Source organism: Astyanax mexicanus, chromosome 7 (assembly GCF_023375975.1).
Source record: "Astyanax mexicanus isolate ESR-SI-001 chromosome 7, AstMex3_surface, whole genome shotgun sequence".
Taxonomy (NCBI): Eukaryota; Metazoa; Chordata; class Actinopteri; order Characiformes; family Acestrorhamphidae; genus Astyanax; species Astyanax mexicanus.
This window is the reverse complement of record NC_064414.1, coordinates 23,860,155-23,876,958: the sequence shown is the minus strand read 5'-3', so window position 1 is coordinate 23,876,958 and position 16,804 is coordinate 23,860,155. Positions and strand designations below refer to the sequence as shown.

The 16,804-nt window shown below is 45.0% G+C and overlaps 1 protein-coding gene across 1 annotated transcript; it reads right to left on the bottom strand.

The window, feature by feature from the left end:
- Window positions 1–1,545: 1,545 nt before the first annotated feature.
- On the bottom strand, window positions 1,546–15,375 carry LOC125803007 (uncharacterized). The gene is made up of 2 exons (XM_049481702.1): window positions 14,614–15,375; window positions 1,546–4,382 (listed from the first exon to the last, which is right to left on the bottom strand). The coding sequence occupies exon 2, from the start codon at window positions 4,376–4,378 to the stop codon at window positions 2,594–2,596; it is 1,785 nt and encodes a 594-aa protein (XP_049337659.1). The 5' UTR covers window positions 4,379–4,382; window positions 14,614–15,375; the 3' UTR covers window positions 1,546–2,593.
- Between the last annotated feature and the right edge of the window lie 1,429 nt (window positions 15,376–16,804).

Sequence of the window (16,804 nt, the reverse complement as noted above, 5' to 3'; positions counted from 1 at the left end):
TAACAGTCTTACAACCAAACCTTCTCATCGCATATATGAATAACTCAAACAACCGAAATGTATAAGTAGATAAAAATAAACAAATCAATACCCAGCTTAATATACCAAAGGGGAAGTAATTATGATAACCCACTAGGAGATAAACCTAAATATGACTAACTAAACCCACTATAAGAATATTAGGAGATTAAACAAGATTATATGTGATTATATACTGCTATAAACGAACTAACTACTAAAGAAGCAAAAACGCTCTAAATCCAAGCTAATTGAGTTAACTAGATTACATTAGAACTATGGAACTGACAGGGATCACCACCATCTCAACCGGGAATGACTATAACTGAGGACTTAGCAAGACTCAACCTAACCAGACCAACAGAACGCCACCAGAGAATTAGAGATTTAACCAGCGCCTCACTTTGCGTTGACCGGCCTCGGGCAACCGGTGTCGTCTCTGCCGCGAAGGGAACCGTTGGTGTCGACCGCCAGGAAGGGTAGCTCGATCCAAGTGGCCGAAGCGGGTTCTTCAGGTGGACTTCACGGTGCAAGCAGGGCTTCGGTTCCAACGGCAAGCGGGAGCCTCGCTCCGGGCAACTGGTTGATTCAGGATTCTCTTCGCGTCTGGGTCTGGTACGGCGAGCGATGTATAACGCTAAAGATGAGCGGTGAACTATAGGCAGCTCCGTAGCGCTAAGGTGGTTCAATAGCTGGAAGCACCTAATTCTCTAATTCTGTTGATAATCGCTGGACTTGTGTTGGTCAGCGCGGATGCGCTGCAAGCGCAGCTCAAGCTAGATCTATGACTCAAAAACTTAAGAATCACTAAGCTGAATCTAAGAGAAAGTAAAACAAAAGAGAGAGTACAAAATTCTAACTAAAACTCTAAGTTAAAATTACTTCTAAGAAAAAAATTGAACTTAACTAAACCTAAAAAGCGCACGAACTCCGAACTGCGAACCACGAACTACTCCTGAATAATCTAACACCCCCCTTTATTGGAAACACATTCCCTTCGTGACGTATTGGCCCTAACTTGTGATAGGTTTCCTAACTGCAAGTATAATCTCTAAAAACCCAATCAGCTCCAGGTAGGTGGAGTCTTGCCTGGACGACTCCCCCTTTTTTTCTTTTATTAACTTAAACCTTAACATTCTTAAATGATCAGATTAAACAATTGCTTATTTAAAATATACTTTGACATAGAAAACCCACAATTTCCCCACATTCACCCACTGTTGCATAGCATTTTAGTGATATGAATAAACATCTCAGAACTGAAATCCTAACCAGACAATTAGATAATCATAGTTGATTTTGAGGTGTAAGAATGGAAAGAAATATAACACATGACCAGGGAATACACTAACTTCCACGCATCGGACTCTTAGAAAGGAAAGAAAGAAACTCGTTATGAACTTTAAACTTATTAATTCAAGATTTGGTTATTAACCTGATTAAAGTATTGTGGAAACATGCCCTGATAGCTTTTAAGTAATTATTTTAACCAGACTGCTAGTTTGTTGCCATCCGTATTCTTTTTGTAGTTAATGTTCATTCACGTCTTAAGAACACATTTTGTTTTTAATGTTTTAACATTTTTCAGCCTTAAATTTCCTTTTTGAAAAGGCAGACTCTCTTGTGTATTTGAAGAGATAAGAACTCTGGCCGTCGTAATTCACACCTCTCCCCCACTAAGGAATGCGGGTCTCATTGCTCTGGTTAACATAATTTCAGACCTCTTTAAATCAGAAATTCACTATACCTTTATACTTTTATACTTTGTTCTTTACTAAACAGGAAAATGTATCTATATAACCAAAGCAAAGGTTAAAATTACGCTGACTAGTTGCAATAGTTCAACCAATGACAAACAAGACATAATTCTTCAGCCTGGAACCTGTAGAAGAAAATGAAGGTAAACCTCAAAATTGTTCTCTTGATTAGAAAGTGTTTCATCACATTGCTTGATACCCTGCTTCTCACAATATTAGAATTAACCAACAGTTATTTAAGTTATTGTAAAAGCATATACATATGTAATTTTTCGATCATAGCCTCGTGCTCCAAGAAAAGTTCCTTTCTTCTCCTGCGGGTGGCAGTATTGTCTTGTTAAATGGTCCACGGGTCCTTGACCAGTTAAAGGGTCAAACTGCGTGTGTGTGTGTGTGTAAATTAGCGTGACTGTTTAAGAGGTGTGCTCCGAAGATAGCGGGTCAGCAGGTGACATGTTAATCCCCAAAGTTTATGGGTCTTTTGTTCAGATGCTTTTAGCGAGACAGATGTTTCCAGCAAATGGTCGTAAAAGTCGTTAAAGTGTTATCATTCAAGGTTGGGGAGATCCCCCTATGTTCTCCATTGGAATTCCTTAAATGGATTTAAGGGAACAGAGTTGTGATTTCAAAATGAGATATCAGGCTATCTGCTACATATCCCCCCCCATCGGGTGATAATCAGCAGAGATCCAGGTTATCAGCCGATGAGATGACGTAGATAGCTGTGGACAAAAGAGGTTACTGGGTATCTCAATTCTTACTGGTGGCATTTGCTGGTCAGTACACAACAGGCTGCATTAGCGTTATCCAAACCAGAGCTAAACCACTTCCCTTACTGCAGCTGCCTGCATAGGTTCATCAGTTGCGTCCTCCTGAGTTTCCACTGACACTTCTTGACCCCCCCTTCTACGTCTCACAAATCTAACCACCTTACCCGACCATGAATCCATCTGTCTCTGTAGCTTCACAGTCTTCCTACGATAAAAACACGTTATACCAAAGGTTGCTACATAACCCAGACATACCAGCGCAGCTAACAAGGTATCGGGCAATGACCAGGAGTATCTTACAGGTTGGACTGTCCATGTGGGACGTGCCTCGATCTCTTTTAAGACATTATTGATGGGGGTCAAATCGATAGACTGGGGACCCTCATACTGTATCCGACCAAGGGTGTCAGGGCTGAGTTCTAAGGAGTGGGTAGTAAAGAAATCAGACACCTCAATTTCACTCTCATATTGATCAGGTACTAAGTGGTACAGGGACCATTCCCCAACATGCAGAGTAGCCCCAGGTGGTACGTCTACCCAAAATGTTTGTTCCGGAAGGGGAATACGTTCATCGATATCATGCTGGTCATAGGACAACACCGCTTCCCGTGCCGCAGTATTTACCAACCACCGGCTCCCTACGATTTCAACCTGAGTCTCGACCTGTTGGTACCTATGAGTGACAGTGGCAGGACACTGGTCCTTAGTGAGCATGGGCTTAAGGCCACAAAGATTGCCGGCACCCTCTCGAGTGAACGGTTTACTGGGACAGAGATAGTGTATATCCTTGGACAGGGTACACATGCGCAAATTTGGGGCCAGATAAAGTCCAGGATTGATGTCTTGGTAAGCTACCAAGGTCGGAGTCTGAATTTTGATGTGTGCTTCTTTTTGCCAAAACCCAACATTTACCACTTCTTTTAAGCGATAAATGTTTTCCGCAGCTATTATAGGTAAGTTGACCAGAAAAGCTACTTCTCTATTTTCTGGATTGACATAAAGAGGTACTGCACTTCCGAGTGTATAGGCTAAATGTGCTTGGAGATCAGTAACTTCCTCTCGGGTAGCCCGACTGAGGATTTCCTGTACCAGGGTTAAAGGCACCAGATAAGCTGGTATCTTGCCCATAGCTAGACTGTCTACTGAGGATCCCACTTCCTGTAGCATGTCATTCAAAAGCATGTTAATCACTTGGATGTGAGCCATATCTGTCTGGATTGCCCGGGTCAGGGAGGTGATCGTTTGCAGAGTTTTGTTTAAAGCTACCGTGTGGGTATTGAGGACCACAATGGTACCCTGTAAAGTTTGTCCAATTGCCTGTAGCTGTCTCTGTTGGGTGTCTATTTGGTCCTTGATGTGTGGTAGTTCTGCCTGTAGTTCCCCTACATTACGGCGGACCGTGGCTAGGCCCACGGCATTAACAGCGGATGTGCCGACGCCAAGGAGTGAGCCTACAGCGGCGGCAGCAGTTAATAAACCTGCAAGAAACCGTTTGGATCTCTTTTGAGCCCCATTCAGTTCAGACTGTGTGACCGCAAATTTTTGCAGCTGTTGTAGCATGTGGGTGGTGTCTCGTTCGGCATGGCTTACTGCCTCTCGTACCCACCAATGCCCAGCCCACCCCACTTGGCGGGACCAATCAGGGAAGTTCTTTTTACATACTTCCTCCGGGTTCAGTCGTACAAACACCCTTTGGGTATGTAACCGGCAGTTTGTGATTAGTAGTCCCGAATTATCCCTAAGAACTACTCCTGAGGTAGGTCCGGGGGAGATCACATCAGGGGCCGCGACGATCGTCCCCAGCACGAGCGTCAGGAGCAGGAGAGTCCTCATCTTCCTAACGAGACAAATGTACATGATTAACCTGGGTGTACTAGTGTGAACCACCAATGAAGTAGAATCTAACAGATAAGTGGCTAACAATCAGTGATATCCTATTCCCAGGCACAAAATGATGGTTCTGTTGGCTGGCTTGATCGGCAGATGTGTAATGGTACTTGGGTTGAAATTGCAAACAACAGACTACTGTATATGGATCAAAGATCAATGTATTCCTAAATTTTAAAAATGAAGTTATTAGTTTAGTTGCCAGTTGTACAGCTAGGAGTTGCTAAACACCTAGGGGTCTAGCAGGGGTTTTGTCCACCTGATTAGACTCTAATCAAGGCATTGGCGGCCCCGACTTGTCCCATAGGGCTTTGGTGTGGCTTAATTTGGTTGCGGTGTACCCACTTGCGGGTTGGCTCCTTAGAACCTTGGCTGATCTGGATCTGGTACACCACCGGGGACAATTTGTCCGTGATTGTGTGGGGTCCAGTCCAGCGAGGCATGAGTTTGCGAGCCAGCCTACCCGTATTCGATTGGGGTTTCTCGACAGGTTGAGCGAAAATGTAGTACCACACCTTATCTCCCACCTGAAGCTCGTCATAGGACGCCTTCTGATCATAGTAGGCCTTCCGACCCTGGGCACTTCGTGCCATGTGCTGTTGGGCAAAAGCAAAAGTGGATTTTAGGTGTTTCTGCAAATCGTCTATGTACTGCTGTGTTGTGTAGGCAACTGAGGTATCTGTTCCACCTGGCTGATATAACAGATGTAGCGGAAGTGTCATCTGTCTGCCTGTCATCACCTCGAATGGAGAGACGCCGGTGGAATCGTGAGGAGTTGCCCTAATGGCCATGAGTACCAATGGCAATTTCACATCCCAGTCGCGGTGATGCGTGGCCACAAATTTCTCGAGGATGCTGACCACTGTGCGGTTAGCCCGTTCGACCTGACCAGAGGACTGGGGGTGGTAGCTCACGTGCAACTTGGCTTTTACACCGAGGACGTGCCACATTTGTTGCATGACTTCTGCCGTGAAATGAGTACCTCGATCTGAGTCAACCCTACAAGGAAGACCAAACCGGGTGAAGATATGATTAACCAGGAGACACGCTGTGGTTATAGCGGTGTCATTGGCGGCTGGAAGACACTCCACCCACTTGGTGAATGCACATGTGACTGTGAGGAAATATTTGTTCCCTCGAGCAGACTTTGTGAGCGGGCCCACCCAATCCATTTGCAGATCCGACCACGGGAAGGTTAACCCCTTTCTCTGTAAGGGAGCCCTGTGCAGAGGATTCGCCGGCTGGAACTGGCAGCACACCAAGCATCCTTTAATGTAACTAGCTACATGCTCCCGCATTCGTGGCCAAAAGGCCACCTGTTTGAGTGTCCTATAGGTTTCCTTGATCCCTTTGTGACCTGCTGATGGAGAGTCATGGGCGTGCCCCAACATTACCCCCCTGTGGCACGGAGGCACCACGAACGCAGGAGAAGTGTGGGTCTCAGTGACATGAACAAGCAAGCCCTTGACCACCTTCAAGAATGCACGGTTGTCCAAGAGTTGTTTAAGCGGAATTGATGCCTCCAGCATTTGGCTGGTTATGGGATTGTTGGTGGGATCAAGTAAGAAAGCCTTAATAGATTTGATGTCGGGGTCTGCGTCTTGTAGCGTGATCAAATCAGCATCTGTGATTTCTGGATCAATGGAGACCGCAGCGCAGGGTGGGATTTCTGTTGTTGAGGTTTGTTTAGCTTGTGCTCTAGTCACGGCTAAAACAGTGGGGTTGGGTTGGGTTGGGTATTTCAACGGGTCAAAGACCCATGAAACTCCTTCCAAGGCACCTCTTTTGGCCAGTGAATCAGCTTGATCATTGTATGTCTTGTCTGTCCCTGGGACACGTGAGTGTCCCCTCACCTTTTTCCAGTAGACAAGCATGTCATGCCGAACTACCAGGTAGTCCGCGGCTGTGAACAGCTCTGTGTGTTTGACTGCTTTCCTGCCAGATGTGAGAAAACCTTTGGTTTTCCAGATTGGCAAGTGACATGTGAAACTTAGACGTGCGTAGTTGGAATCTGTACAGATTACCAGGGTTTTTACCCCCTGGTCGATAGCAAGTTGGATTGTGATGAGTATGGCAGCGATTTCGGCATACTGAGAAGTTTGTGATCCTAGTTTGAACTGTTGTGGTTCGCAAGGATTGTCATCAAGCCAGACGATTCCTGCACCAGCTTTGAGGCCTTCTTGGTCATGTCGGAAAGAGCATCCATCTACGTAGACCGTGGGAATGTTTTCACACTCCTTGGGGTCAAAGTAACGATGGTTTGTGGGTTTTTGGGAGGCGAGATTGGGAATGGGCCCTGATGTGGCCGGTATGTCAGTTTCGCACCGCTGACATGCCGCCAGATCAGTGCCTAGAGGTAATCTCGAGTTTTGCGCATAGCGCACCTCAACCTCAAAACTTTGTAGGGCCATTAACCAGGAGGCGACTCGTGCGTTGGTGACCACACCTTCTCGAATGCGCTGACTGTTGAGAAAGACCACTGGCTGGTGGTTCGTTTCTACAATGATCTTTTGTCCCCCAAGGTAGTTGGAGAAGTGTTTCACTGCCCAGACCGTGGCCAGAAGTGCTTTCTCACAGTCAGAGTATTTGAGTTCCGGAGCCATCAAAGCTTTGCTTGCATAAGCCACCACTCTCTTGTCTCGATCGTGTACCTGGTATAGACCAGCACTCACACAGTGCTCTGAAAACCCAACTTGAAGGTAGAATTCTCTGCTGTGGTCCGGATAGGTTAAACAGGGTGCCGATGCCAGTTTGTCTTTGAGGGTTTGCATGGCTTGTGCCTGGGCCTCACCCCAAATGAAAGGTACATCCTGCTTTAACAGCTGGTACAGTGGCTTGGCCAGTTCCGCAAAGTTTTCAATGAACTGGCGGGAGTAGTTGCATACCCCCAAGAAGCTGCGAAGGGCGTGGATGGTTTTTGGTTCCGCGATATCCACGATGCCTTGGGCACGACATGGTTGCGGGAGAACACCATCTGGACCGACCAAAAGGCCCACATAGTTGACCTTAGTTTTGCACCACTGACATTTGGCTAGGGATATTTTCGCACCTGCTTTTGTGAGCTGATCTAGCACATGATCAATCTCTTCCAAGTGAGCATCGAGAGAATTGTTCCGGATAAGAACATCGTCAACATAAATCAAGGTTCCTCGTTCTCTTGCATCAGGACAAGCTTTGTTGAGAAAGATGTTGAATTCAGCTGGTGAATTGGAATATCCGAATGGGCAGCGGGTGAATGTAAATTGACGGCCGGCGAATGTGAATGCCAGTTTGTGTTGGTCTTCCACATGGACCGGAATGGTCCAGAACCCCGATGCCACATCTAAGGTTGAAAAATATTTGGCATCTCTGACCCTAGGGAGTTCTTGCTCCAATTGGGTCATGGGCCATCTAGAAAGAGGGACCTGGTCATTTAGGCGGCGATAGTCAATAGTCAGACGCCATTTGCCATTGGGCTTCAACACCGGCCAAAGTGGCGCAGAGTAGGTGCTGTTGCATGGTCGGATTATTCCTTTGTCTAAGAGATCATCTATGATCTCTTGCACCGGCCCGTATGATGCAAGTGGAATCTTGTATTGGCGAACGTAAGCAGGAGCAGCGTCGGGATGCGTCGGAATACGAATCATATGGATGTGGGTCAATCCACAATCCATAGAATCTTGAGAGAAAGACGCGCGATACTTAGTCAGCACTGTTCTGAGCTTTACACGCTCTTCGTCTGATTGCAATGCATCCGCATCTAACAGCATTTGCTGTAGTTGCTTCTCAAACTCTGTTTGAGTTGAAGGAAAACTGTCGGCCTCCTCCTTCTGCTTCACCAGGACTGTGTTAGTGCCAGGTGATGGGACAGAATCGAGACTAAGGACAGTGACTGTATCCAAGACCATTTGGTCCCTGTGGGTCAGATCAATGCGGTACAACGCATCTTCATTGGTCTCCAAGACAGGAAAAATAGCAATTGCCCCAGACGGTCGGGTGTATAATGTCTTGGACTCTTGCTTTGGGAGCAACTGCTGAGGAATCGGACCGATGACTGGAAGCCGCAGTTCAAAGTCATGAAATTTGGTGCTAACCAGCCAACCCAGTTCTGTGAGTTGGGGAATCACTATGTCCTGGGTTGTACAATTTTGAACGAACAAGTAGACTGACCTAGCACGTAACTCCACAAGAGGTGTGGCTTCCACGGTCAGACCAAGATCAAAGAATCGATGTGAGGGTTGGAACAGTGCATGGGGGTGACATAGTTGTTGTCCAGGTAGGATGGTCAGGTAGAGGCCGATATTTTTGGTATTTGCCGGTAGGGTGATGGCTTGGTTGTTTGCCACCTGACAAACTTCAGGTATGGTCTGACCCGAGTGCAGATACTCTGGCTCAGGGGAAGAGCCATCTGCCTGAGTGTTTGTGAGGGACCAAAGGATGTTATTGATGGTGTCTACCTGAACATCCAACCTGACCAACACGTCACCGCCCACATAGATGGAGTGAGGTAAGTCTGGGACCACAAGGAAAAGCTGGGTGAACTCTTTCTTGTTCCAACGGACAGTCAAAGAACAAGTGCCGACTGCTGGCAAGGTGGGTTGAGGAACGGGCCCAAGCGGAAAAGCTCCCTGGGATTGAATGAAATGAAAGCTAGCATGGGTTGCCGATAATGAGTTTACTAAGTCTTGGCTGACTGCGGATTTGTCCGACCACAGGGCGATGACCACGTCATCCACCTGGAAGTCGTCCAATGTGACCCCCTTCTCCACTCTGGGACAATATTCCCCAAGATTTTCAGATGGGACCATGGTACACAAGAAGGTGTCACGTTGTTCCAAGACTGAGCTTGGAGGCCAAGAAGGATTTGTACACTGTGAAACGGCGGCTGTAGGCCCTTCCTCAATCTCCATAGGAACCACGGGGTCGATCAGTTCCTTGCATGGTTGGAAATGTCCACAAAGACGGTAGCACTGGATCTCCTCCTCACGAGAGGGAAGAACAGGAAGGGGTTGCCGAACCTGCGCCCAGATCTTAAGACCTTGAAAGTCGATAAGGGGCTCGAACCGATTAAGAAGATCTTTTCCTGCGAGGAATGGGATGGACTCCAAGGGAGACACATGAATTGGATGAACAACAGTCACGGGCCCAATCGTAAGTTGAATTAGGGCCATCGAATGTATGGTGATGCCCGTGTGTGAGTAGGGCTGGATATTGAGAGAACAGTTACTCAGCTGTATCTCCCTATTCCGTCGCCGAGCGGATGCCCGCACTCGGTTAAAAAGGGACATGGACATCAGTGTGATGTCTGATGCCGTGTCAAGAAGAGCATCTTGCACAAATTCATCCTCCAAAGTAGTAGCAAGATAGAATTTTCTGGCCACCCCCCTTTCGCTCAGATGGCCCAAGAACTGTCGGAAAGGAAGCTCCCCCCGAATTAGAAATGGGTCTTCTTCCTTGAGAGAGTGGTCAGTGTCTAGTTCCACAACTAGGACTGCACTAGGTGCAGTGTCTTGGGCATGCTCCCAAGTAGCTCGTTTGGGGTCTTTTTCATGGGGAGCAGTGCTCGACTGCTCCTGGATGTTGCGCCCTTGGTTGAGGTTACCCCTTTTCTCCTTGCGCATTTGGTTAACCCATTGCAGGATTAACTCAAGATCCCCTGCCTCCAGGCCGTTAAGGGTTTTGTCAAGTGATGATTTAGGGCTTTTTGCAGTCTGGTTTGGTCCAGAGTGCCTGTTATTCCCATGATGGTGTGGCCTGCCACCACGTTGATGGTGGGAGGCTCGACCTCGATGGGGTCTGCCCTGGCCGCGATTCACCTTATAAGTAGGTGAGCGGCGTCGCTGTGGATCGACCTGCTGACTTTGGGCTGGTTCTTGTCTATAGGGTCTGGACCCGTGAGTCTTATCTGTTCCCTGGAAGCTGTGCTTCCCCTCTAGTTCCATACAAGGGTTACTGGCTACTGCAAGGACCTCGGAGTCGGTTTTTTTACCCAAACTTTGCTGAACTTTTGCAAAACCTCTAAGAGCTAGATCTCTTAGCTGCCGACTAGTCAGGGTGCGGGGACAAGCCGAGACACCTAAATGGTGGCTGGTTGAAGGATGGAGGTTCTGGACAAACAGGACCTTGAAATTTTCGTCCTCCTCCATCTCTGGTTCATTCTTGAAGCCAAAGTAAGCGCGCCTGAGGCGATAGTAGTACTGTTCGGGGCCCTCCTGCCTGTTCTGCCTCACCGCGAATGCAGCAGAGAGGCCTAACTGGGTTGAGAAGCTAGAGAATTCTGCCACCAATGCTTGGCAGAGAGCCCTATAGTTCCCCCTTACGTGTGGTGGTTGGCGTTCAATGAAACTGCTAACGTCGCGGTTGGATGTTATTTTAATGAGATAGATTCTGTCGTCTATGGTGGCCAGAGGGAAGCGCCGTAGATAGTAATCAATGTCATTTAGATAAAGGTGGATATCATTAGGACAGCCAGGCTTAGGTTCAAACCGGCTGATATTGCGGGCAACTTTATCCAAATCTCTATCTGAGGGCGTTATGGGCCTGGCCATATCTGCATTTGTTTGGGGTCGTTGGGTGTGTTCAGATTCGACCCAGCCAAACAGGGTCCGGTTCACCTTTTTGGGGCCAGCCGGTTCCGGTTTGACTCTGATGGGTGATCGAGGAGCTTCAGCTCCTCCCTGGTAACCCATGGAAGTTACGGGCGTAGGAGTATGTACCTCCGTCTTAAAGAGATGTGGGGTCGCTGGTCTACCCTTTGTTGGGCTTACCTTTGGCCCCCGGGAATATGTCTCATCCCGTTCTAATTTGAACTCTGCCAACTGCGTTTCTGCATCCCTTTTTTCTATACGAGCTAATCTTAAAGCACTCATAGCCTGTGTTAGTTCAGCCTCGAGTTCGGTCTGCTGCTCCTGGGCTTCCTCCAGCTTACCTCGTGACTGGATGGCAAGCTTTGTGGCTGTTTCGGCTTCTTCCTGCAGTGACTTTACTTTATGTTCAAGGGCTTCTTGTTGGGATTTTATCTCTGAACCAGTATTATGCCATTGCGCCAATTCGTCCCTGAGTTTTTGGTTAGTTTGCTGGAGAGCTGTACAGTGGTTAGTAGCATGTTGCTCTCTCTCTTGTGAGAGTTGGAGTTGTCTCCAGAGTATGAGGGACATTTTGTATACGGTGTCTATTTGTTCTTTTATTTTAAGGGATTTAGTTAGGTGGTCGTCCACACAGCTAGTCATCAAACTCTGAAGGTGGGCATCATCTGCCTGTTGCACGCCTTCAGCATAGTCTGGAATGCGGCAGCTTACTAAATCAAGAAGAGTGGCTTCTACTTGGTCCACCGACTCAGCCTCGCTGAGGAGCGGGGACCCTGCCTCTCTTGGAGAACTCATTTTGACTTGACGAGGGTCAAGCGATGCGAGCTGTATTGGAAGCCAGTCCCGGATGGGTGACTTAGCACTGCTGCTGAGATTGGAGAGATTGATGCTAGGGTAACAAACCTTGATGCGTAGTCCCTAGTGAATCTAATAAGCCCAAAAGTGTAGTTTTTTTTTTTTTTTTTTTTTTTTCAATGGATAGTTATTATTTTAATTTTATTTGGGTGACCTTGGATAGGTATAAGTTTTAATAGTTTGCATGAAAATTGTCAAATACCTATTAGTAATTAATTAATTTATTAACTAGATGGTAACTGACAAGGTTTGAATGACTGTGGATGAATTAAAGATAGCACTGCTGTCACCAAACACCACAGTCAACTCCTGTCAAAAACCAGCATAGAGCGGATGTATGTATGTCTATAAGGCTTTGATTTATTTAGATTCAACAAAGTGACTCAGACAGAGTCTAAGCTACCTTCAGTATTAGCGAGCAGATTGTTTTTTTTTTTTTTTTTTTTTTTTTTTATTTATTTAAATTTTTTTTTTTTATATATGACTAAATAGGATAAGGATTATATGCCTGTATTTAGAATAACAAGAAGAAGTGGATAATATGCTCGACAAAACAAAATAATGAGTGGCTACTATGGATTACCTAAATAACAGGTATTTATAGCAACAAATGATTATAACTTGAATGTCTAAAATACTGGATATTATGGTTAGCTCAAATGATTATATTTAATGTAAGCAATGTGAGTAGAACAGCTGACAAGCAAGTTAGTTTTGAGGGTTGACACTATGTTTGAAGTAGGGTGGCTACATAGAACAAAATATTGAATTATTACAATTGAGTTATCTAAATGTATCTATTTGAAGTGAATTCTAATTTGAATATATGCTTACTAGTAATTAAGAATGAAAATGGCACTTACTAGTATTAATAATAACTAGGACGATACAACATTTAAAATATAACAGTAACCAAGCAAAGAAAGCAGGGGAAGAGGGTATCTCGATTAAGGTATGCCAAAACTCATATGAAACCAACACCAACCACACGTAAACACAGTTTACTACAAGAATTTCCCAAAATAGCGTATAAATGAACTGCAACCCCCTTTAACCTGAGTATTCACCCAAACGACCAGAAGAGGGCAGTGTAGATATAGCTTTACCCCTAGAGGCACGAAAAGGTAAGACAGCCTTGAGGCAAGATGTAGCTGATACAGTTGACCACGAGATGGCGACTAGAGGCCACTGGTGGGGAAGGCTCCGCCTACCGGTGACACAACTGAGTCCCGCCCCCTTGAGTGGGAGGACAAACCTCAGCTCCTGAGAGCTCAGTTGCTTTCAAGCTTTGTGGGGAACACAACGGTCTTGCTGACCTTAACACAGAGACACAGAGAGGAGCACAGCACGCAGGAATTTACTTCACACAGTCTGAGTCAAGCGGGGCTTCCGCTGAGGGCGTGATCCTCGCCCGTCGCATTTTCGCGACTGTAAACCTCTCTACCACCTAAAAGGATAGCGTTACGCCGCGGTTTGCAAAGCCGCGGGGCACACGAGAGGGTCCCAGTACGACCGGGGTGCGGAAATCCGCTCACACGGGCCGTTTAAACTGGGAAGCGGGTTTACTGCACTGGAAATCCGCAGCTACAGCAACCTCGCTGAGGCCTTTACAAATAGCGCTGATATAATTCACGTGATAATAGTTGTCGGCTGAGCCTGTTTAGATACCCCGGGTAAATGTAAAGCACCAATAACAGTGATAATGAAAGCAGACGCACAGCGGCGTCTACAATACACACACGCGCTCACACTGATCAGCTCTTTGGCGAGTAATATGAGGCGTTTCACAAGTGATTACCAATGCTCTTTAAAACACATACACACAAAGGAGTTGGATATATATATAGATGTATATAGATGTGCGCGCACACAGACAGAGGAGTGACCCGGTTAGCTTTCGCCAGCCCGCTGGCGTTTTACTAACGCGGAGCGTAAGGTAGATATTTAATAAACCCAACACACCAATACGTTTCTTAACTCCGTGCTTTCTCCCGTAGATCAGAGATGTGACGTTGGCCCCGCGTCGGCCGCGCCAAATATGTAGTGGTTACAAGGGATACCGAACTATTTACCTGATATCAATATTAATTTTAATATTAATATTAAAGGTTAATAGGGCGCCAGTAGCGGCTAGCTACAAAATTTATATTTAACCTCAGGGTGAGTTCTTGTCGGTTTCAGAAAGTCTTTGAACCACGGGAGGAACACACTTAAGTCAAGAATTGGCTAAATCAAGTAATGTTTATTTAGAATAAAAGTAATACATGGATATATGCAGAATTAGATAATGGGCATAATTCAAACAACAATTTGAGAGTGAAATTCAAGCACGCTGATGATAACAGTCTTACAACCAAACCTTCTCATCGCATATATGAATAACTCAAACAACCGAAATGTATAAGTAGATAAAAATAAACAAATCAATACCCAGCTTAATATACCAAAGGGGAAGTAATTATGATAACCCACTAGGAGATAAACCTAAATATGACTAACTAAACCCACTATAAGAATATTAGGAGATTAAACAAGATTATATGTGATTATATACTGCTATAAACGAACTAACTACTAAAGAAGCAAAAACGCTCTAAATCCAAGCTAATTGAGTTAACTAGATTACATTAGAACTATGGAACTGACAGGGATCACCACCATCTCAACCGGGAATGACTATAACTGAGGACTTAGCAAGACTCAACCTAACCAGACCAACAGAACGCCACCAGAGAATTAGAGATTTAACCAGCGCCTCACTTTGCGTTGACCGGCCTCGGGCAACCGGTGTCGTCTCTGCCGCGAAGGGAACCGTTGGTGTCGACCGCCAGGAAGGGTAGCTCGATCCAAGTGGCCGAAGCGGGTTCTTCAGGTGGACTTCACGGTGCAAGCAGGGCTTCGGTTCCAACGGCAAGCGGGAGCCTCGCTCCGGGCAACTGGTTGATTCAGGATTCTCTTCGCGTCTGGGTCTGGTACGGCGAGCGATGTATAACGCTAAAGATGAGCGGTGAACTATAGGCAGCTCCGTAGCGCTAAGGTGGTTCAATAGCTGGAAGCACCTAATTCTCTAATTCTGTTGATAATCGCTGGACTTGTGTTGGTCAGCGCGGATGCGCTGCAAGCGCAGCTCAAGCTAGATCTATGACTCAAAAACTTAAGAATCACTAAGCTGAATCTAAGAGAAAGTAAAACAAAAGAGAGAGTACAAAATTCTAACTAAAACTCTAAGTTAAAATTACTTCTAAGAAAAAAATTGAACTTAACTAAACCTAAAAAGCGCACGAACTCCGAACTGCGAACCACGAACTACTCCTGAATAATCTAACACCCCCCTTTATTGGAAACACATTCCCTTCGTGACGTATTGGCCCTAACTTGTGATAGGTTTCCTAACTGCAAGTATAATCTCTAAAAACCCAATCAGCTCCAGGTAGGTGGAGTCTTGCCTGGACGACTCCCCCTTTTTTTCTTTTATTAACTTAAACCTTAACATTCTTAAATGATCAGATTAAACAATTGCTTATTTAAAATATACTTTGACATAGAAAACCCACAATTTCCCCACATTCACCCACTGTTGCATAGCATTTTAGTGATATGAATAAACATCTCAGAACTGAAATCCTAACCAGACAATTAGATAATCATAGTTGATTTTGAGGTGTAAGAATGGAAAGAAATATAACACATGACCAGGGAATACACTAACTTCCACGCATCGGACTCTTAGAAAGGAAAGAAAGAAACTCGTTATGAACTTTAAACTTATTAATTCAAGATTTGGTTATTAACCTGATTAAAGTATTGTGGAAACATGCCCTGATAGCTTTTAAGTAATTATTTTAACCAGACTGCTAGTTTGTTGCCATCCGTATTCTTTTTGTAGTTAATGTTCATTCACGTCTTAAGAACACATTTTGTTTTTAATGTTTTAACATTTTTCAGCCTTAAATTTCCTTTTTGAAAAGGCAGACTCTCTTGTGTATTTGAAGAGATAAGAACTCTGGCCGTCGTAATTCACACCTCTCCCCCACTAAGGAATGCGGGTCTCATTGCTCTGGTTAACATAATTTCAGACCTCTTTAAATCAGAAATTCACTATACCTTTATACTTTTATACTTTGTTCTTTACTAAACAGGAAAATGTATCTATATAACCAAAGCAAAGGTTAAAATTACGCTGACTAGTTGCAATAGTTCAACCAATGACAAACAAGACATAATTCTTCAGCCTGGAACCTGTAGAAGAAAATGAAGGTAAACCTCAAAATTGTTCTCTTGATTAGAAAGTGTTTCATCACATTGCTTGATACCCTGCTTCTCACAATATTAGAATTAACCAACAGTTATTTAAGTTATTGTAAAAGCATATACATATGTAATTTTTCGATCATAGCCTCGTGCTCCAAGAAAAGTTCCTTTCTTCTCCTGCGGGTGGCAGTATTGTCTTGTTAAATGGTCCACGGGTCCTTGACCAGTTAAAGGGTCAAACTGCGTGTGTGTGTGTGTGTAAATTAGCGTGACTGTTTAAGAGGTGTGCTCCGAAGATAGCGGGTCAGCAGGTGACATGTTAATCCCCAAAGTTTATGGGTCTTTTGTTCAGATGCTTTTAGCGAGACAGATGTTTCCAGCAAATGGTCGTAAAAGTCGTTAAAGTGTTATCATTCAAGGTTGGGGAGATCCCCCTATGTTCTCCATTGGAATTCCTTAAATGGATTTAAGGGAACAGAGTTGTGATTTCAAAATGAGATATCAGGCTATCTGCTACACAAAAAAAAGTTCGAAAAATTTTGGGACCAAAAAAATTTTGACCCAAAAAAAACTTCGAAAAATTTTGACCCAAAAAAAAGTTCGAAAAATTTTGGGACCAAAAAAATTTTGACCCAAAAAAAAGTTCGGAAAAATTTTGACCCAAAAAAAATTTGAGCCAAAAAACAGTTTGAAAAATTTT